Here is an 18,917-nt window from a genome sequence, read left to right on the forward strand (position 1 = left end):
TGACTTTCTCGTGTCCCGTGACAGCGGACTCTCCTGATGACAAGAATTACGTCATGTGGGCGGTGGACAGCTGGATTATACTTTTGCCTTCAATTTTAATTTAATTTGGTTTAATTATTTACATAATTTATCATTACTGGCATAGGATTATGTCTGGTTTAAGCAATAATAGATGTGACATTTCTCATGAAATAAAGTTTTTTTTTGCTATGTCTATGCATGACAGTGCAGGCTCTTAAGGAAGACTCCGCTGCTAAACAAAGATTGATTTCTTAAAAATACACATTAATCTTTTTGTGCATCAGTATCAGGCTGTGTTGCAATGTGGACACTTAATCATTTGATCTACTGAATGCTCATTTTAACAACTTGACTTTTATACTTTGCCGAACACAAAGTACTTACAGTGTTCACTGTCACTATCGGAAATTCGGAAGCACAACACTGAGCTCACATAAACTTTTTGTGAGACTTGTAGTTGATAAACCTTTGTAGGCCTTATCAACAAAACGAAGCGGGTGTAGAATGATACGACCAGACGCTTAGCAACAGACACCCAATCAAAAACTAAACAGCACCTCATTTTTCCACAAGCTGTGTACAGTCACAGTAACTCTCATCACAGTAACAATCATTTTAGTTTTTTATTTACTTGAGTAAGTAACGTCTTAGGAGGCTTAAAACTGCCAAAAAGGATTTGCGTGGCGTCATCTTTTCCCAGATGCGGAACAATGAAGTAGTCCTTTGAAACCACGCACTATTTTTATTCAGTCAGTTTGATGCTGCAGTATTTATCCAATCATGACTGTTGACACCGCAAATATGCAAACAAGAATGTTAACCCAGGGTTTAGTGATGTACAGTGTGAAACATCAGGTAATGAATACAAAGGGTTATCTCTTAACCCCTGGTAAATAAAATTATAAGCAGTGTGAAACGTGAAACCGATAACCCAGAATTCTGTTTACCAGGGGCCTTTTCAAGGTTCAACCAACACCGAGTGAAAACGTGAACTTAGTTCTATCAACTCTGGGTAGACTTACCTTGAGTTAAGCGCTTCCACCCCAACTACGACAAGCCATGATCAATGGAGCTCCGATATTCACCATAGCAACGCACCAAAAAAGCAGCATGGTGGCAGAAAGCACTTGAGAGCGAGGCACAGTTTCCGCTCTGCATACAGTGGATTAAGTGATATGCTGAAAATGACTTAGATTTTAATTATTTAATAGATAAATGTACCAATAAACAAACAAATTAATCATTAAATGAATAAAACAACTGAAATAAGACAGAAATAATGAAAAGAATCACTCAGTGCTCTAGTTATGCAAATGTGACGTCATGATGTATTGGACACCCGTAGGGCGTCAGACTCTCGTGTAAAGAGAGACCGATCACCAGTTTGAACCCTGCTGCATGTCAAAATTCATGGTTTTTATCTTTATCGCTTAAACTCTGCATATTTGTCTGTTGTTATAAAAAAATTTATTCATGCATTTTTTACACTTTATTTTAAGTAATTTCTCATCATCCATAGAAAATGATGCTCTGATGTAATACACGTACGATGGCTGATGTTATTGATGTAAGGATGGATGAGATATATTTTGATATAATTCACTGTAAAGAAAAAGGGTACAGTATTAATACAAATCCACAGGGAAATGACAAATTCCTAATTTGATCTCCGTAAATCAAAGTACATCCCTGTGAATTAATGCAGCCTCTTCATTTAGTCTACTGAATCCTCTATAAAAGCCAATATGACATATTAGTCACTGGAATGGTCTCTTTGACTGTATTAATGAATTAGGTACACCACTTGCGCTTTACAAGAGGCAGGAGGTCAGAATTAACTCTGGGTTTACCAAAGAAACCTGCTCCCGCAGGGGCACAAGCTTTTCAAAAGTGAGGGGGATGGATGTGATTTGTTTATTAACAATAAAAACAATGGATACAACAGAGGGGTACAAAATGTATAACATACAAGATATAAAAAGCTTCCCATTTAAATGAGTGATACTAGAAATGATAAAAACACGGAACACACAAAAAATAAGTCAAAACTCTGTACAGTAGACTTGCTAAAGAATCACAAATACTTTAATAATCCTTTGGGGCTTTTTTCCCTTACTCGGGACATATTGAGGAAATAAACATTTAGTTGAGTTTGCTTCTGTTGCAATTTGTTCAAGGTTGACGCCCATTTTGGCTTAAAATTACTGCGGTCTGTTAAGACACCTGCGAAGTATAAAACACCGTTGCCATGAAAAACAGAGCGTTGCTATGGACGCAGTTCTGTTCACTCATGCGATATAATCGTTTTTAAATCAATAAACTCCTTTTTAAATCTTAAAAAGATTTATTTGGTGGATAGCCATGTAATAAGCGTATAATCTATAGCGAGGCGGTTGTTATTGCAAATAAAACCCGTACAGGCTGATCGGGACCCCGACGCGAATAAACATTATCCCAATTTACATAGCAATTATTATTGTCTAAAAAACGAAATATAATTACGAAAACACTCGAAATGTCAACAAAACGATAACAGAACATCTTCCCAAACACATATCAAGCTTATTTAAAAAGTACCTGGAAAAGGGAGATGGATCATGTAAATAACCATAACCATAAGCTCCGCCTCCTCAGCACGAGCTAACCGACACAAGAGAGGCGGCACTTAAGGCAGAACAGCCAATCATCAGCCGGTCACGTGTTTGAGAGGGAGGGGGAGAGGAGACAGCGGCAGGCAGCAACGTTTGTTTATTTCTTATACTTTATTGAATGGCTTTGGGACCACAACTGGTCACTTAACACCAGCTCAATCCCCAAGAAAGCCCAGCAGCCTCTCTTCTTCCTACCAAGGTTGAGAAAAGCCTGTCTCCCTCACCAACACTGCTGCTAGTTCCTCATTGAACGTTCACATGTATAGTAGTATGATTACATGGACAATATTTGACTACTTATTTGGACTCTGATGTTAACGCTGTGTACTGAGGCTTATTTTTGTCACGTTTGCACTAAATGTCTGTTTTCTGCACTAAATGTTTTACTTGCAATGATTTGCACATGTGCACTTTATGTAGTAGCCTATGCGTAATTTTGCCTACCTTGGTCCTGGGGCAGGGATTGGGAATCTTTTTAACCAAAGAGCCATTTTTCTAATTGTCCTGGAGGAACGTTGTTTCGTTTCACTGTACTGTACTGTATTGTTGATAAAAGCAATAAAAGCCACCTGAACTTGAACAAGTTTTCGAGCACGAATGAATACTGCCCCCGTCTGGTGACAACAGTTACAAAACCTGTTACAATGACAGTTACATTTGATTGTTTATGCTATGTAGGAATGTAAAAGATATTCAAGAGATCTCATAAAGATGAGGTTGGATTTGATAATAGATAACATAAAGGTGTTTCCATTGTGTTGTGTAACTGGTCACAGAGCAGTCAGAGTGAAGGGGCGGGATCCTTAGAGAGTAATGAGCACAGCATATCAGATCATAGCGTTGCGTCCTCCATGACAAGTTACGTACAGAAACGCGTACAATGGCACTGCAGCGTGATTCCCGAATATTTATAATCGGATGCGGCATCTCGGGAATAGGTGCCGCTCAGAAATTATTAAAGCATGGTTTTCGTAATGTGCACATCGTAGAAGCGACTGGAAAAAGCGGTGGAAGAATACGAACCGGCAGGCTGGGTAAGACCGTAAATAATGATTATATAACAGCCGTTGACAATATAAACAGCAAATACATATAATATAAATAATATTATTTTGATATTCCGATTGCCCTCTAGTCGTGTATTCAACGGTCACCGTCTCTTCGTCACTTCCTGTAAACGGACCCACTGGGTTAGCATATTGTGTTACATTTAGTCAATTCGTGATTACTGTAATATTTTATCTGGAATGTTATGGTTTTCAGCTGTGATGCAAATAAGGAGACCAACATAAGCTAGCTATTTGTAAACTGTGGCTACTGTTTCCTCTCATATATGTAGAAAAACATGACTACATAAGCCACAGCGACCCAGTAGTGCGCAGAAAAGTGGTTTAAAAATTAAACCAGATAGCAGAGGTGGACCCAAAGTAAATGTAGCCTACAGAGTACTTACTTGTTAAGTATTATTTTTCCTTACTTTTACTTCACTACATTTGATAGACAAATATCGTACATTTTACTCCACAACATTTATTAAAAGGTCCAAAGTAAAAAGTGTCTATGAAAGTTTTTTCCTGTGTGCGCAGTTTATCTGGCTTGAGATCTGCCAGGACCTTTAACTGTTGCCAAGTACTTCAGTTTTTCTAAGCTTGCGGTTTTCCGGATAGCTGTAAATGACCAGTTGGGTGACTTTTTTACGCAAATCTGGCAACCCCGGGATCTTCCGCGCTAACCTAACGTAAACTTCGGCGCCACTACAACGCTGAAATCGCTCTAAAGAGGCAAATGAAACAAAACGTCATGTTAAAGTGTGGTATTATCATCCATGGGGTTAACTATGTGTGATACATTGCTTAGAACGAGCGCTACAACCAGTCAAAGATTATAGAAGTGACATTGTCATGAAAATTATCGGCATAAAAATCACACACACCTTGAGCTACATAAAGAGAAAACAAACCCAACAAACACATGGCTTCTACACTACTATATACAAGAACCTCGCTACTTACTTGTAAATTGATGCTATAACTAGTAAAGGGAATATACATTAAAAAAACACTGCTCATAAACACACATATAGGGGTCTAATGAGGATAATTATGCTCAATGATCATACAGGATTATATATAAACTACAAATATATGTACTAAACACACAAAGCTCTTAAAGGAGTTGTTCACTTTCAAATTTGCCCCCATTGAATTCCCATAGTAGGAATACAAGTTATAATAAGTCAATGGGGGCAAATTTTAAAGTGAACTACTCATTTAATACAACAGATACTGTGAGGTTGCTTCAGAGGCATACGGTATACAACAATAAAACAATGTACCACTGACATGGAGGAAATTAAATTTTGATACTTAAGTACTTTTAAAAGCATGTACTCCAGTTTTTTTACTTAAGTAAGAATCTGTCTTTACAACCTTTATTTGTAGTGGAATAATATTTGACCAGTAGTATATGTACTTTCACTCAAGTAAGGAAGTTGTGAACTTCGTCCACCTCTCCCAGATAGCAAGATTCATATGCAGATCATACAAAAAGACATGACACAGCTTACATTTCACATGACACTTTTTACATTGTTCTCAAAATGACCCTTTAAAGAGAAACAATTCTCAAAGGTGAAGTAAATGATGACAGAATTTGTATTTTTGGATGAACTATCCCTTTAAGAAACCAGCATGATAGCTGACACCTTGCCCCTTTTGCTAACCAGTTTGGCATTGAACCGATTCTTAAGAGTGAATCATTCACCAGTGTGGCATTCTTGAATTCTGAAGAGCCTACGTAAAATTTGGAACAGACAGGAAAAAACAGACATACATACTACTGTAAGGATGTGACCAGTAACACCTTCTCAGATTATGTTTGGGTAACGGCAAGTATTTGTCTTGTTCTTCATGATAGGTCAGAGGCACATGATAAACTGTGGGATGTTATTCTGCTGACATTGGCTGAAATAAAAGATCCAACTATGACTGTGCCAAAAATCCTAGATCCTACAGAACCAAGGTTCAGATTCAGTTCACTAGTTTTTGGGCTAGGTCTGTTATAATATAATAAAATGAGCAAAGTATGAATAGAAACATATTCAACTTTCGTAATAACATTGCCCTGTGAAAAGATTAGACCGTAATAAAACGTAAGCAATGCACAATAGAAAAAGTGAGAAGAATGAAATGTCTATGGGTCAATGACATATAATGACCACTTATCATGTAGTGCAACCAATAATATAAATAATTGATTTAAATAAAAAATATCAATTGTGGCTGAAATAAATAAATTTTAAGATAAATGAGGACTGTGTCATGTGTCACCACATGACACTAAACACTAAAATCACTTGATTTTAGATGTGTATCTGCATTTATGTGTACACCACATTCTTAATTTTGGAAATAATTGCAATAGATATTTATTTGTATTTTGAAATTGCCATGTTGATAATCCTTATATATAATAATAATACTGTTAACTACTATTAAACTACTATTTACTGAATATATAAAAATGAGCAAATAATTATAAATAAAATACACTAAAAAGTGAAATAAAACACATGTATTATATACACAAACATATTGCTTTTTATAAAGTCATCCTATGATCCTTCAATTATGACAGTTGTTTGTGTACGTGTAGACAAATATTTAAATACAAAAATACATAGAGAGACCACTTTTGTTCTTTTGTTCAAGGTGATAACACTGTAGAGATCGGTGCCAACTGGATCCATGGCCCATCAAAGGAAAACCCAGTGTTTCGCTTGGCATGCGACTACCAACTTCTTGACAAAGAGTCGATGTCTGAAGAAAACCAGGCAGTTGACATAGGTGGTCATCCACTGTTTGCTCCAAACTGGTTTACCAGTTCAGGTCGGAAACTGGGGCCTGAAGTGATGGGGCCAGCATTGGAGTTTTTCATGAAAATACTGGTAAGGAGCCAGCAGTTCTATGACAGTGGTGGAGAGCCAATGCCCAGTGTTGGAAACTTTGTCAAGTCGGAAGCTAAACGTCTGGCCCCAGAGGAGTGGAAGGAAGACCAGGCTAACATAAATATTAGAATGGCCATGATAAACACACTGCTAAAGTTGGAGTGCTGTGTCAGTGGAACACACACGCTGGATGATGTGGGCCTGGGAGCATTTGGCATGTATAAGACACTTCCAGGACTGGACTGCACTTTCCCAGGGTAAGTGATCATTGTAACAGATCCTTTCTGTATATTTCAGTGTATTTCCTGCTTTTCAAATGCACAATAGTCCAGTTCCAAAAACTGTACTCATATTTTTTACATAGAGGATATGAAGGTTTAGTTGATCACATGATGAAGGAACTTCCCAAAGATATAGTCTCATACAACAAGCCGGTGAAGTGCATTCACTGGAACAACACAAAGGATGATTCAGACACTACAGCAACATCCAGCCCTGTTAAGATTGAATGTGTTGATGGAGAGACATTTGCAGCAGACCATGTTATAGTCACCGTCTCACTAGGTGAGTGTAACAGATCCGTCATGATGAATTTGACTGAGTGAACCATATATCTTTTAATTTTATCATACATTCACAATGATACTTGCTTAGATAACATTTTTGCTCTCTGCAAGGCACTTAACTCATTAAATGTGTTTTCCATCACAGGATATCTAAAGAAGCACAAGGACACTTTCCTAAAACCTTCTCTTCCCCTGCACAAACTGCATTCCATTCAGAGAATGGGCTTTGGGACCAACAACAAGATCTTCCTTGAGTTTGAGCAGCCTTTCTGGGACGAAGACTGCGAATTGATCTACCTCGTATGGGAGGATGACACAGATCTTTGTGATGTTGTTTCCGATGTAAAGGCATCCTGGATTAGAAAGTTGTCTGGGTTGACTGTGCTTAAGCCCACAGAAAGGTACGTACAAGTACAGTACAAATAGAGAACTGCAGTTTATACCATTACAGTATAAGACAGCTTATTACTTTTGGTGCATATTTGCAGATTTGGACATGTGCTTTGTGGATGGATTGCGGGGAATGAATCCGAGTACATGGAGACACTGTCTGAATCTGAAGTGCTACACAGTGTCACAAAGGTCCTTCGTAAATTTACAGGTAACAATTTTACTTACAATTTCAAGTCATAAGAGGCTCATTATACTTTATCATGTACTGTACTCCATTTATATTACATTATATGGCAAGAGTGTACAGTAGTTTACAATTGAGCAGTCAGGATGTAACAGCATACAAATACTTTTTCATTTTTAGGAAATCCAACTATTGCACCAAGAAAGCTCTTGAGATCACAATGGTTCCATGATCCCTATTCTTGTGGATCTTACACCTATGTGGCCAAAGGATGCTCCGGATATGACATAGAAAACCTTGCTGAGCCCCTACCACCAACTGGCTCAAATTCTAAGGTACAACCTTTCATTCCAGCTACTTCTTATTAGAAGTATTTAAATAAAAATAGATTTAAATAAAAATCCTTAAAAATATCTCTGCATAGCATGAACAACAGTTTGTTTTCTGCAGCCTTTGCAGGTGTTGTTTGCAGGAGAGGCCACACACAGGTCCTTCTTCTCTACTGTACATGGAGCATTGATGGCAGGCTGGAGGGAAGCAGAGCGTCTTATGTCTCACTACACTCACGCATCCACAATCTTGTCTAAGCTGTGAAAGCTGTGAAATCTCCTCATGTTTCAGAGTGATACAAATTTTGATAAAAGTGATTTTCATGAGATCTGAAAGATTTTTTGCCTTTCTGGAAAATCTGAATGTAATGACAGAAATTTGCAAATTTGCAAGTAATGTATACTGTCAAATTGTCAGCTCACACATATTGTTTGGGTTGCTAAAATAAATTGAATGCCTGTACTGTACTTTGCACAATGTTAAATTTTTGTGATCTGCAAACAAAGAGATTTTTATTAAACATACTTTCCTACAATTCCTTGTATAACTGTTTGATTGTTTGTATAAGTCTAAACTTAATCAGCATTTTCGGGTTAATTATACCACATCATGTTTTAAATCTTCAGTGAATTTAGTTTATTGTAATCATGTTGTCATACAGTAAACCATACAAAGAAAAGACTTAAATATGTTGAGAAATTAACTTTTACGCTGTGGCTTTTCGTATATGGCTCGTATATGGGATCTCGTCAGTAGAGGGCGATGTGATTCTTTTCAGTCTGTTTGCAACCCGTCAGTAAACTAGCAGAATAAGCTGAAATGTTTATTTTTTATTTTTAACAAGCTGCAAAGTGAAGCTCTTCCGAGTTAAATCCTTAAAAATGTGTTCATAGACGCAAATGGGTGAGTTACAGATACAAATGAATATATGAAGAGTTTGGTTCCAAAGGGAGATAACTCCGTTTTCAAAAATCATGTTTTATTGTGCATTTCAATTAATATAAATCTAACTGCAGTTGGTCTGTTTTTATTTGAGCCATAATAAAAAACACAGCTATAACTAACACAATAATATACAAAAACGTGAAAATATAATAAAAACATGATTTTTGAAAATATAAAAAACGGAGTAATCTCATTTTGGAACCAAAGTCTTCATATATTATTAACAAAAAAGATAAAAAATGTACGTTAAACTGGAATAATTAGAAGAACACGAATAACGTTAGAGATTAAATCATACTATTACACACTCCAGTCCAGTTGGTGGCAGTACGCACATGTCGACGGTCTGTAACCCGCCTGAAAACAAAAATAAGAGCTTTCCCCTTGTGCCTCTCGCTAATGCGCGACTTCTACACTAATATTGCATTTTTTTTCAATGGCTGCCGCGGGTGGCATTTGGTGAGTGAACTAATACTTTTAGAATAGTGCAGTACTGTTAAATATTATGCAAAGGAAACTGACAAGTTTGTGTTCTCCCAGACTCTGAACACTTTAAAACCTTTAATTAGCAGATAAACAGTTAATTCAACATTAAAATCGCACATGTAAACAAAATTACTACGGACGTATTGCTGTTTACCTGTGGTTATTATTTACAAGAATCTTCATAGGTTATGACATTCTGTTATAGTCCTGGTCCTGCCATTTAAAGGATTCACCTTGAAGTTTCATCAAGAATGTTGCTATCGGCAAAAGCTGACGTTTAAACTCTGAAATAGACATCGCAGAGCCAAGTTTTCGTTATGATGCTTTCTGTGCAGACTCTCACGCAAATAAAAACCGAAGATGAAACGATGAGCAGGCTTCCTTTCAATTACCAAGATGAAACCTCACAAGACTTCACCAATGGATACTTAAAAACTGAAAACGACGACATTTCCAAGTTGAAAGCAGAGTTGATTCAGTCAGACATTCACCCACCACAAGTTAAAGTGAAATCTGATCAAGATGTCTTCTCGTGGTCTCAGGGTGATTATAAAGAGGAGTTTCTGGACCTTGGTCTACAAATTAAGAAGGAAGCGCTTGATAACATACCTACTGGCCTCATACCTCCAATTGAAATGGACAAGGAGTTTGAAATGGCAAGGAACACACATGCTTCTTTCGATAAAAAAGGAACGACGTGTTTCATTTCTCCAGACACAATGGGAAAAGACATCAAGTCCTACAAACTACACAAAGAAAATCTATTTAGTTGTGAAACATGTGGGAAAGAATTCCATCAGTCAGCCCATCTTACTGATCATGTGAAAATTCACAGAAGAAAGAAGCCATACACATGTGACCAATGCCATATGACGTTTGCCAAACCTTCTTATTTGACTAAACATTTACGTAGACATGCTGGTGAGCGGCCCTTTTCATGCGACTGCTGTGAAAAGACGTTTTTTGAAATCTATGACCTGAGGGTGCACCAGAGAGATCACACAGGAGAGAGACCTTATTTATGCTCCCAATGTGGGAAAGGTTTTAAGCGCATTTACATACTTAACAAACATAGACTGACACACTCAAAAGAGAAACCTTTTTCAGTGCTCTGTGTGTGGTAAAGCTTACAAATATGAGTACAGTTACAGGCGACATATGAATGATGTTCATTGATATGTTGATTAACAGTTTGATGGGATTTTTATTTCAATAATATTTAGGGATGCACCGATATTCAATTTTGGCCGATACCAATAACTAATAATTATTTCACATTGGAAACCGATAACTGATATGTTGGCCTGTATACAGTATCTAAATATTAATTAAAAAATTTCCTGAAACAAAATTCAAAAAGTAGACAACGCTTTTATTTGAAAACATTCACTTGCACCATTTGTTCTCTTTTTCCCCAGAAAATCATGTACCATGATTTTTTATTATCAGCCGATACCATTAAAAATGACCATTTATCAGCCGATAATTTATCGTGCATCCCTAAAAATATTTCCTTTTGTGAAGCCATGTATTTGAATATAAATGATAAATGGTTGACTATTCGTGAATTTATGTTTACATGAATAATGTGCCTCTTTAACTACTTCAGAAATACCCTTTCTTAATGCAAAATTTAACATATCGGCTGTTGTTAAAATTCAATATAACATTTGCATTAAAATTACATATTTAAGTTCCAGTTATCTGGGTGAAAAGTGTATTGTTGAAATATCTCTGTTCAAATATTTATTTCATGGCAAATTAATGCAGATGTAAAGGATAAAGGGGTCCTATTTGTATTAGCAAGGTGTACCTTATAAATTGGCAGGTAAGTGTATTGAATGAATGTAAAATTTACCTCACGCTGCTACTGGACTTTAACATTTCTCCACTAGAGGGAGGCTGAATGCTTCACATCACTGTTAACAGAAAGCGTTTGCTGAGCTAGCCATGAGAATGCATGACAATGCAAACAAGTGTAGACACAATAACACTTATGTACAGATTTGCGTGCCTTTTGTCATTTCAAAATTTAATTTGAAAGTTTAGATATTAAAATTAAATTAGAAAAGCGAGATGTATTGTATTGATCTTGTCCGGCCAGATTTGGCCACAAATATTTTGTCTCTTTGTGCCAAGTATTCCATAGACTAACTGGAACGGATGGGGTATTACTAAATGAGAGAGCTCCGCCCAACCCGTCATACATACGTCATTTACAATGTAAATTAACTGCATTTTAACTAGATTATGATGGCAGACGAATTTCAAAAGAGAAGGATCCACATTGATAAACTATTTACAATAAACGCTGCAATATTTCATGAAAAACGAGCATTGTAATTTTTTTATTGCACTGGGACTTTAAACAAATAACCCATTTGCTTATACCAGCCTATTGGCTTCCAAAAGGTGTGTAGATTCACATATAAAGTCTTTAAACGATTGAGTTCAGCCGTGTGACATGGGCTGGTTTAAGTTATGGAGGTGCTAATGTGTTAATGTAATTTACTAGTATAATATATTAACAAAAGCAAAAGCCCCTGATTAGGTTTTAATACATTGGGATGTAATACAGTTGTACCTTTAAATTAAGGTTTAAGGTAACTGCTGTGCGTGTCTGCTAAAATGTAAGAAGGAAAATTATATGGAAAACGATGTCCTTTAAACAAAACCCACGATGAAAACAAATATTCTGTTTAAATTATCTATCTAGCCTATACTCCACAGGTTGTTCCGCATATGTTAAAGCGCCCACACCGATTGGCTATTTGGGCCAGTGACGCGCGCAGACGCTATATGAATATGCAATGAGTTCCTTGCTGGTACAGTGCAAATAAAGCGAGATAACGGGCCGAGGACAGCGGGCTTAACTTTTTATTCTGACATGTTGAAGCAATGACTTTCGTGTAAGTATAAGCCTGGGGCAGGGATCCCGGCGAAAGAATAGGGTCTGTGCTGGAAGAGAGAGAAGGCTCATATCGGGGTGTGGAAAACCGGACGCCGCATTCACAGTAGATCCAGAACAAGTTTGCCATTCCCAAAAGTAACAGTGGAAGAGTAAAAGTTACGAACTTACAACATGAGCTTGTTGTCTGCAATAGACACCAGTACCTCAGTGTACCAGCCTGCACAGCTTCTCAACTGGGTTTACCTTTCTTTACAAGACACACAGACGAGTGCCTTCGATGCCTTCCGACCAGAGCCCAACTCTTCCCACCCGGACCTGAACTACAGCAAAACCCCTGCCAATGATCTGAGCTCCTCTCACAACTCCAACTATCTCAACAATCTCTTTCAGCTGCAGAGGAATGAGGTAACTGATTTTCTCCTACAGAGTTCATTTAGTCTGGAAATGTTCACGGATATAACGGTCTCTGTAGTCGGAAATAAGATTTATTATGTAAAGCGCAGTTTGTTAACTAGACCAAACTGATTTTGTGCGTCAACGCTTAGTTACCACATAAAATGTTACGGGCGCGCTTTTATAAGTTTTTCAGCCAAGACACCGAGATTCATGTTAATTCATTAATTATTTTAATAATCCTAGACAAATAAATAACTTTAAGCATAAACTCGAAATGTGCGCGTTTATTAGCAATAAATAAAGGTCGACAATAACTAAACTATTAAATATTACCGATATCAGCCTGTACAGGTTTAGTACACTCATATTGCAGTATGTTATTGTATGCACGTGTGAAGCCAGGTTAAGCAGTCATTTCATTTTGGTCGCAAGAACGCATGTATTTTATTTGTCAGACACCTTTGGCCTGTAAGTCAAAAGTCTCATAGTGATGGAGGCAGAGCGCTATAGGCCTATAATAGTGCTTAATGTGAGGTTTCTGGTTGCTAAATATATTTCTAAGTTGCTGCACTTATCCTTTCTGAAGTATTGGTTTTGGTTATTACTAGTCTACTGTACAAGTTGATAAATATATTTTAAACCTGCGTTACTTTTTCAGTTAAGGCTTTGTGGAGCCTTGTCAAAGATCTGTCAAATGTTATACTTAGGTGAAGTTAATGTTCTCTTAGGACTTTAAATCTAATATAGTTCTTCATGATGACTTGAAAATGTTGTCATAACATGGAAAAGGAACGAAGAATATGGGTGTGGTTCTCTTTTAAAACATTGGGCATGTTTTTCAAATATAATATAATGGCTATTCAATTTAAACGTTTCTATTGATCGTTTTTGTAATCAAATATTCTTTTAAATAAGATAATTACTTCCCGAAGCTTGGATATATGAGCGACACATTTTCTTTTTAATCACGTAATGACAGTATTGTGGCTTAGACAAAGGGAAAGTGGTGGTGTTTATTGGAAAGTTTGAGGAAGGGCAAAGCTTGATAAAAACATTGTGACTGTTCTCTTTCCCTACCTCGTCCATCCCCCTTGTCTCTCTTAATGCATTTTCGAATAGACAAATCTTCATCTTGTAGTTGTTTACAATTCTTAACAGTTTATCTTTTTGCAGTTAAAATATGTTTAGTTTTACATTTGTTCCGTGTGGACAATGTGTTTCAAAAACATTTAGGCATGTTTAAATATAACATCAAGTTTTTGTACGTTTATTTTCATTGACAAATAGGCCTGTATGCACCATTTAGATGATAATGAAATAACCAAATGTCAGTAACACCCTTTTTTCAAATGAAAGTGTTTGAGTGGCAGTAGAGGCAAGGATTGACCTCTCTCACTGGCCCTCCTGCGGTGTGGAGGGGTGAGGAGTGATGTCCTCCACTAGTGTAAATGTGTGTGAGGGCCACGTCCCTCAGGAGAGGCTTGGCCAAATTCCTTTCTGACAACTACAATGAATATTGTTACATTGTTGTTAAACCACTGTAAATGCATTCAGATGCACTTTTCTGACATTTCTGATCATTGTTTTTTTTTACCAAGTTACCAAGTGAAATGGTCACAATGTTTCATAAATTTCATTATGCCTTTTTATATTCCTTTTTAATCCTAGACATAATCTGATGGTCATAGCTGATACAAATAACAGTGTAGTTACAAACAGTTTACCATAGCACTACTTGTTATAGACCTGTTTATTCTGAACACAACCACATTTAAAGCTAACTACTTTTAAAAGCTCATCTTTGGTCTTAAGTGCTCATAAGGGTAATTCCGCATACAATACAAATGCATGTATTTCATACTACTGAATGGAAAAATGATCACCACTTTATCTAGCTGATAATCAATACTTGTCTGGAAGATACATGCTGAAACCGTTTATTTTCCTGCCAGGCTAAGAATGAGATATTAGTCATCTGAACTTGAAGTATAATGTTTCAGTGCTATCCAACATTAGATATTAACAATAACATCACCATTCAACAATAACCAGAGGAAGACATCTCTATTGCAACATCTTACTTTTCTGTAATGTGTGTTGTTGACGCTGTGTTGCATTTCTGCGGTTATATGGTCATATGATTTCCAAATCTCAGACTGATGTACTTATTATTGGCTTTAGTGGATTTAGTTGCCCCAATATGAAGTGATTCAGAATAAGGATGCACTCTGTAGCTCATCTAATATGCTCATTGCTTGGTGTCCTTATATTTTTTTTAAGATATCAGATGCTGATTCTAACTGCCTAGTTATTTTGTCTATAAATAGATTGATTAAATGATATAAGTTTTTTCATTCATTTATCGGTAGACATAATAAAAGGCATAACAGTCGAGTTTTCAAAAGGGATAGTTTTTTTACTTACCATGGTAGTAAATGGGGGATGAGATCTGTTTGGGAACTGACGTTCCTCCAAATATCTTCCTTTGTGTTCTGCAGAAGAAAGTCATATAGGTTTGAAACTACAAGAGGGATAGTAATTTTTTGGGTGAACTATCCCTTTATGTTAAATAAGTTTCTTTGATTGTTTGTGTTATGCTCTGCATTATGTATTTGTTAATGCTGCGAGTAACATTTTATGAATTGTCCTCCATGTTCTGTTATATTTTGCAGGCCCTAAACAATGGTTTATACAAAAGCGTGTCCCCGTATGGCTCTCTCAACAACATAGTGGACGGGCTGAACTCTTTAACGGACCACTTCTCCGATCTCTCCCTCTCATGTGAGCCGCGCAAGCCCAGCAAGAGACCTCCACCAAACTACCTGTGCCATCTCTGCTTCAACAAGGGACACTATATCAAAGACTGCCCTCAGGTAAGAGCCACCATTCTCTGTACACCCTGGAGAGAAAAAGAGAGAGGGAGAGACTGAGAGGAAGATTTTGGTGCTTTGACCTACTTGTCAAACAAACATCGTCTTTTTAGTCATGCGTATCAAGTTAAATCAGGCAGCTGCAATGCTGAGACTGAGGTAACAAAAGGTCACTGAGTCTTTTTTTTTACTATTGAAATCATTCTCAAACATTTATTTTGGCAAAGGCTCTATGTTAATTCACAATTTCCCCTCACTTTTTCTGAAATATGACAAGTTGACATTGTGACATCACTGCACCACAACAACATCATTAACGCTGAGGGTACACATTAACTGTGTTTACCAGGAAATAAGGTAGAAACAGAGTTTCTTATTGGAGCCATGTGCATTTTGCAGGTGATGGTAAGTGCTGTTGTAACTTCAAATGTAACTTTAAGTCTGTCATTAGCTTCATTAAGTTATAGGTTTTTATAATGAATGACAACAGGTTTGCAGGGCAACACATTTCAATGGATGTTTCAGTTTATGTGGTGTGAAAGGACTCAGTGAGACAAGCAATACTGCCAAATCAGAAATGCAGGAATGAGAATATGTTGCCCTCGAGATAAACAGGTGACAACTGTGTGGTTAAATTTTGTTTGGGTGCTTACATTTGTTTTTTAAAATGACAAGATGAGATAGGTCATGAGGAACCACTTGTGTTGTTTTTCCATATGGCTATGGCGACAGCTTTCCTAGTGCATTGTGTACCCCAAGGACACAAAATAAAAAGATATGTTTCACAAATTGGTAAGTTTTAAATATAAATGTCATGTTTGGCAACTTTTGAAGTCACTTCATAGTGCTGCTTGAGATTTCCCTCATCTTTCTTTTGAGTGTCATTCCAACACTTATTTCATAAATAAAAGAATGTGTTAAACAAGATAAAATACATGTGTTTGTGAAGAAGATTGTGTCATCTTTAATTTCAGGCTGTTAAGGTCTAATAGTCTTTGGATGCAGATAGTGGGTGAGGTTCTTGTACAGGCTTAAGTCTGAGTTGCATGGAATGGTAATGCAGTCCAGATGTGGGATTAAAGTGGCCAACCTCCCTTTATGAAAGATGACGACGGTTCCCTGCAGACTGCTAAAAATCCTATCATGATAAAATATCTTTCTTTGTGCATGGCTCATTATTTTACAAACCTCTCTTTTGACATTGTTTTTGGGAGCATGTTTGCTGACCCTAATGGCCAATGGAAACTATTGCTCATTTTCTGTTGTAAAACATTATACTATTGTTGTGTCAGTGGCATTATGTAATCATAGATTTCTTTACGAAAACATTGCAGTCACAGATGATATTTTAGGGACTTTATGGGGTTGTCATTTTGTCTATTTAATGTCTGCTGTTATCCTTAGGAATCTACATAATAGATGTCAGTTTAAATCTATGTTTATAGTTTATAAAGGTTTCATTTACATTCCTGTGTATCACATTTATTTCCATGTAAGTGAATGGGGATTGAGGCTGTCAGTTTAACATCTCCTTTAGTACTCCATTGTACTGTAGACTCACATTGACAATTGTGACAGATTTTTTTATTAAATGATCGATAGAGTATCGCAGAAATTAAGTAGTTTTGTAGGCCAACCTGGGAGGTTTGCGCCACACTGATTCCTTCGACCGAAAGCTTATGGGTTTATCCCATATGCTTTTGGAAGATCGCAAAATATATATAATATTTGAAGCCTAAATATAATTAACAGAAGTAAAAATTTAACATGATGCTATAAACAAACTACAATGCGGTCACTTGATATCAACGTCACCAACACCAAGCTTCCGACAACTTTTTCAAACTTTAATAAAAACGTGTTCCCCTTAAATACGTTCGATGTCAAAAGGTTTTTAGTCAATTTAGTTACCACCATTAAGGTTTTAAAAATCTCAAGCAGGTTATAACTGGTGGGTTTTATGTCATGGATTAAAAAGTGAAAATATTTTAGTTTTAGTTAACCACAAAGCAAAAGTGGTAAATTGATAACTCGCTTCTAGGTTTTTCATACAAATAAACATCATCTATGCGATACTCTATGACCCTGCCATCTAAAAAAATAGCTAAAGCTAATTTTGAGTTTAAATGCTAGCCTGAGGCCAGTCGGTTTTTGTGGAGCAGCTGCAAGAGTAAATCGCTATCAAATATGTCCTGTTTTAAATTTTAGTCGCTCTTGTGAAAGCCAGTGGAAAAGCAAGAAAAGTCCTGCTCCAGATAGTGTCCACACCTACTCAATTCAACACTACAGAAATTTACCTCCCCCTGGAGTCCCACATTCTATGATTTACTTTCCATTTGTTATATCATATGGCACATCCACGTATTCACCCCTCTGAATGTCTCAGAGACAATGTTTCCTTCTTTATTCGCAGTTTGAGAAATGATGCGCAGGGCGATTCTAGTTTTTCGCCTCTTGTCTCAAAGGAAATGAATTCCAGCGTAAGCTGGTCCCCACTAAAGGTTTGTCCTATCCGAAGGACTACAAACTCCTTGCCAACACAAACACTGAAGCTCTGACTTCAGAGGGCACAGCAGGACTTGTGATCTAAAGCCAGCGCTGAGAATCACATTCTCATACGCTCTCCCAGCACACTGTCTCGATCTCCATTAGTTTCCCAGCAGATGAGGTGAAGTGGGCCAAGCTGCCCCGTCAGTGTAGAGGCAGAGTTTCAAAACACTGCCATTCCTGGGACAGGGGCTGGCCGTGGCGGGGGCGTCTGGAGACGAGCAGACCAGATAGGAATTAGGGAATGTCACGGCTCGGTTGGAGCAGAGCTTGGGGGCAGGAAGCATGTGTGTTGGTTTGGTGTTCTGGTGTGTGTGCGGTTCAGACTGCAGAGCAATAGACCTCTCTTATTCACATGTGTCACCTAAGGGAAGTGGTTATGGCCCTTGCTGAGCTCTGCAGGGAACACTAGTTATAAAAAAAACACTGTAGAGCAGGCAGCTGTTTGCTCTGCCCATGGGCAGCTAGCGAGAGTTATGTCAACAAGTTCAGCTAAACGGGAACGGTTTTGCTCTGTCATTCATTACCCAGAATTCCCATTGCCAACTTTTATGCCAAGACCTCAAAAACCGTGGCCCGTTTCTCGCTGTTTATGTTATGCTAGTTGAATATCTGATTGTTTCAGTCGATGACACTTACCTACCCGGCATGCAGAGGTGCGCTGGGGTTTC

The 18,917-nt window shown here is 37.3% G+C and overlaps 2 protein-coding genes across 2 annotated transcripts in view; both read left to right on the forward strand.

The window, feature by feature from the left end:
* The first annotated feature begins 3,331 nt into the window (after positions 1–3,331).
* paox (polyamine oxidase) lies at positions 3,332–8,626 on the forward strand. Its single transcript, XM_079473293.1, has 7 exons — positions 3,332–3,706; positions 6,383–6,875; positions 6,983–7,182; positions 7,330–7,585; positions 7,673–7,785; positions 7,942–8,096; positions 8,212–8,626. Exons 1-7 carry the CDS (start codon positions 3,553–3,555, stop codon positions 8,353–8,355), a joined length of 1,515 nt encoding a protein of 504 aa, XP_079329419.1. The 5' UTR covers positions 3,332–3,552; the 3' UTR covers positions 8,356–8,626.
* A 3,717-nt stretch (positions 8,627–12,343) lies between these two features.
* Positions 12,344–18,917, forward strand: part of zcchc24 (zinc finger, CCHC domain containing 24) — a 31,392-nt gene continuing 24,818 nt past the window's right edge. Inside the window, exons 1-2 of the mRNA XM_079473705.1 lie at positions 12,344–12,838; positions 15,502–15,702. Coding sequence (XP_079329831.1) covers positions 12,605–12,838; positions 15,502–15,702 — 435 coding nt within the window. The 5' untranslated portion in view covers positions 12,344–12,604. The remainder of the gene's footprint in view (positions 12,839–15,501; positions 15,703–18,917) is intronic.

This window comes from Barbatula barbatula (assembly GCF_947034865.1).
Source record: "Barbatula barbatula genome assembly, chromosome: 14".
NCBI lineage: Eukaryota > Metazoa > Chordata > Actinopteri > Cypriniformes > Nemacheilidae > Barbatula > Barbatula barbatula.

Excerpts from the sequence above, each read along its gene's own strand:
- paox (XM_079473293.1), top strand. The coding sequence starts at position 3,553 with ATGGCACTGCAGCGTGATTCCCGAATATTTATAATCGGATGCGGCATC. Across the intron at positions 3,707-6,382 it reads AATACGAACCGGCAGGCTGG|GTGATAACACTGTAGAGATC; the intron begins GTAAGACCGTAA and ends CTTTTGTTCAAG. Across the intron at positions 7,183-7,329 it reads TATAGTCACCGTCTCACTAG|GATATCTAAAGAAGCACAAG; the intron begins GTGAGTGTAACA and ends TTTCCATCACAG.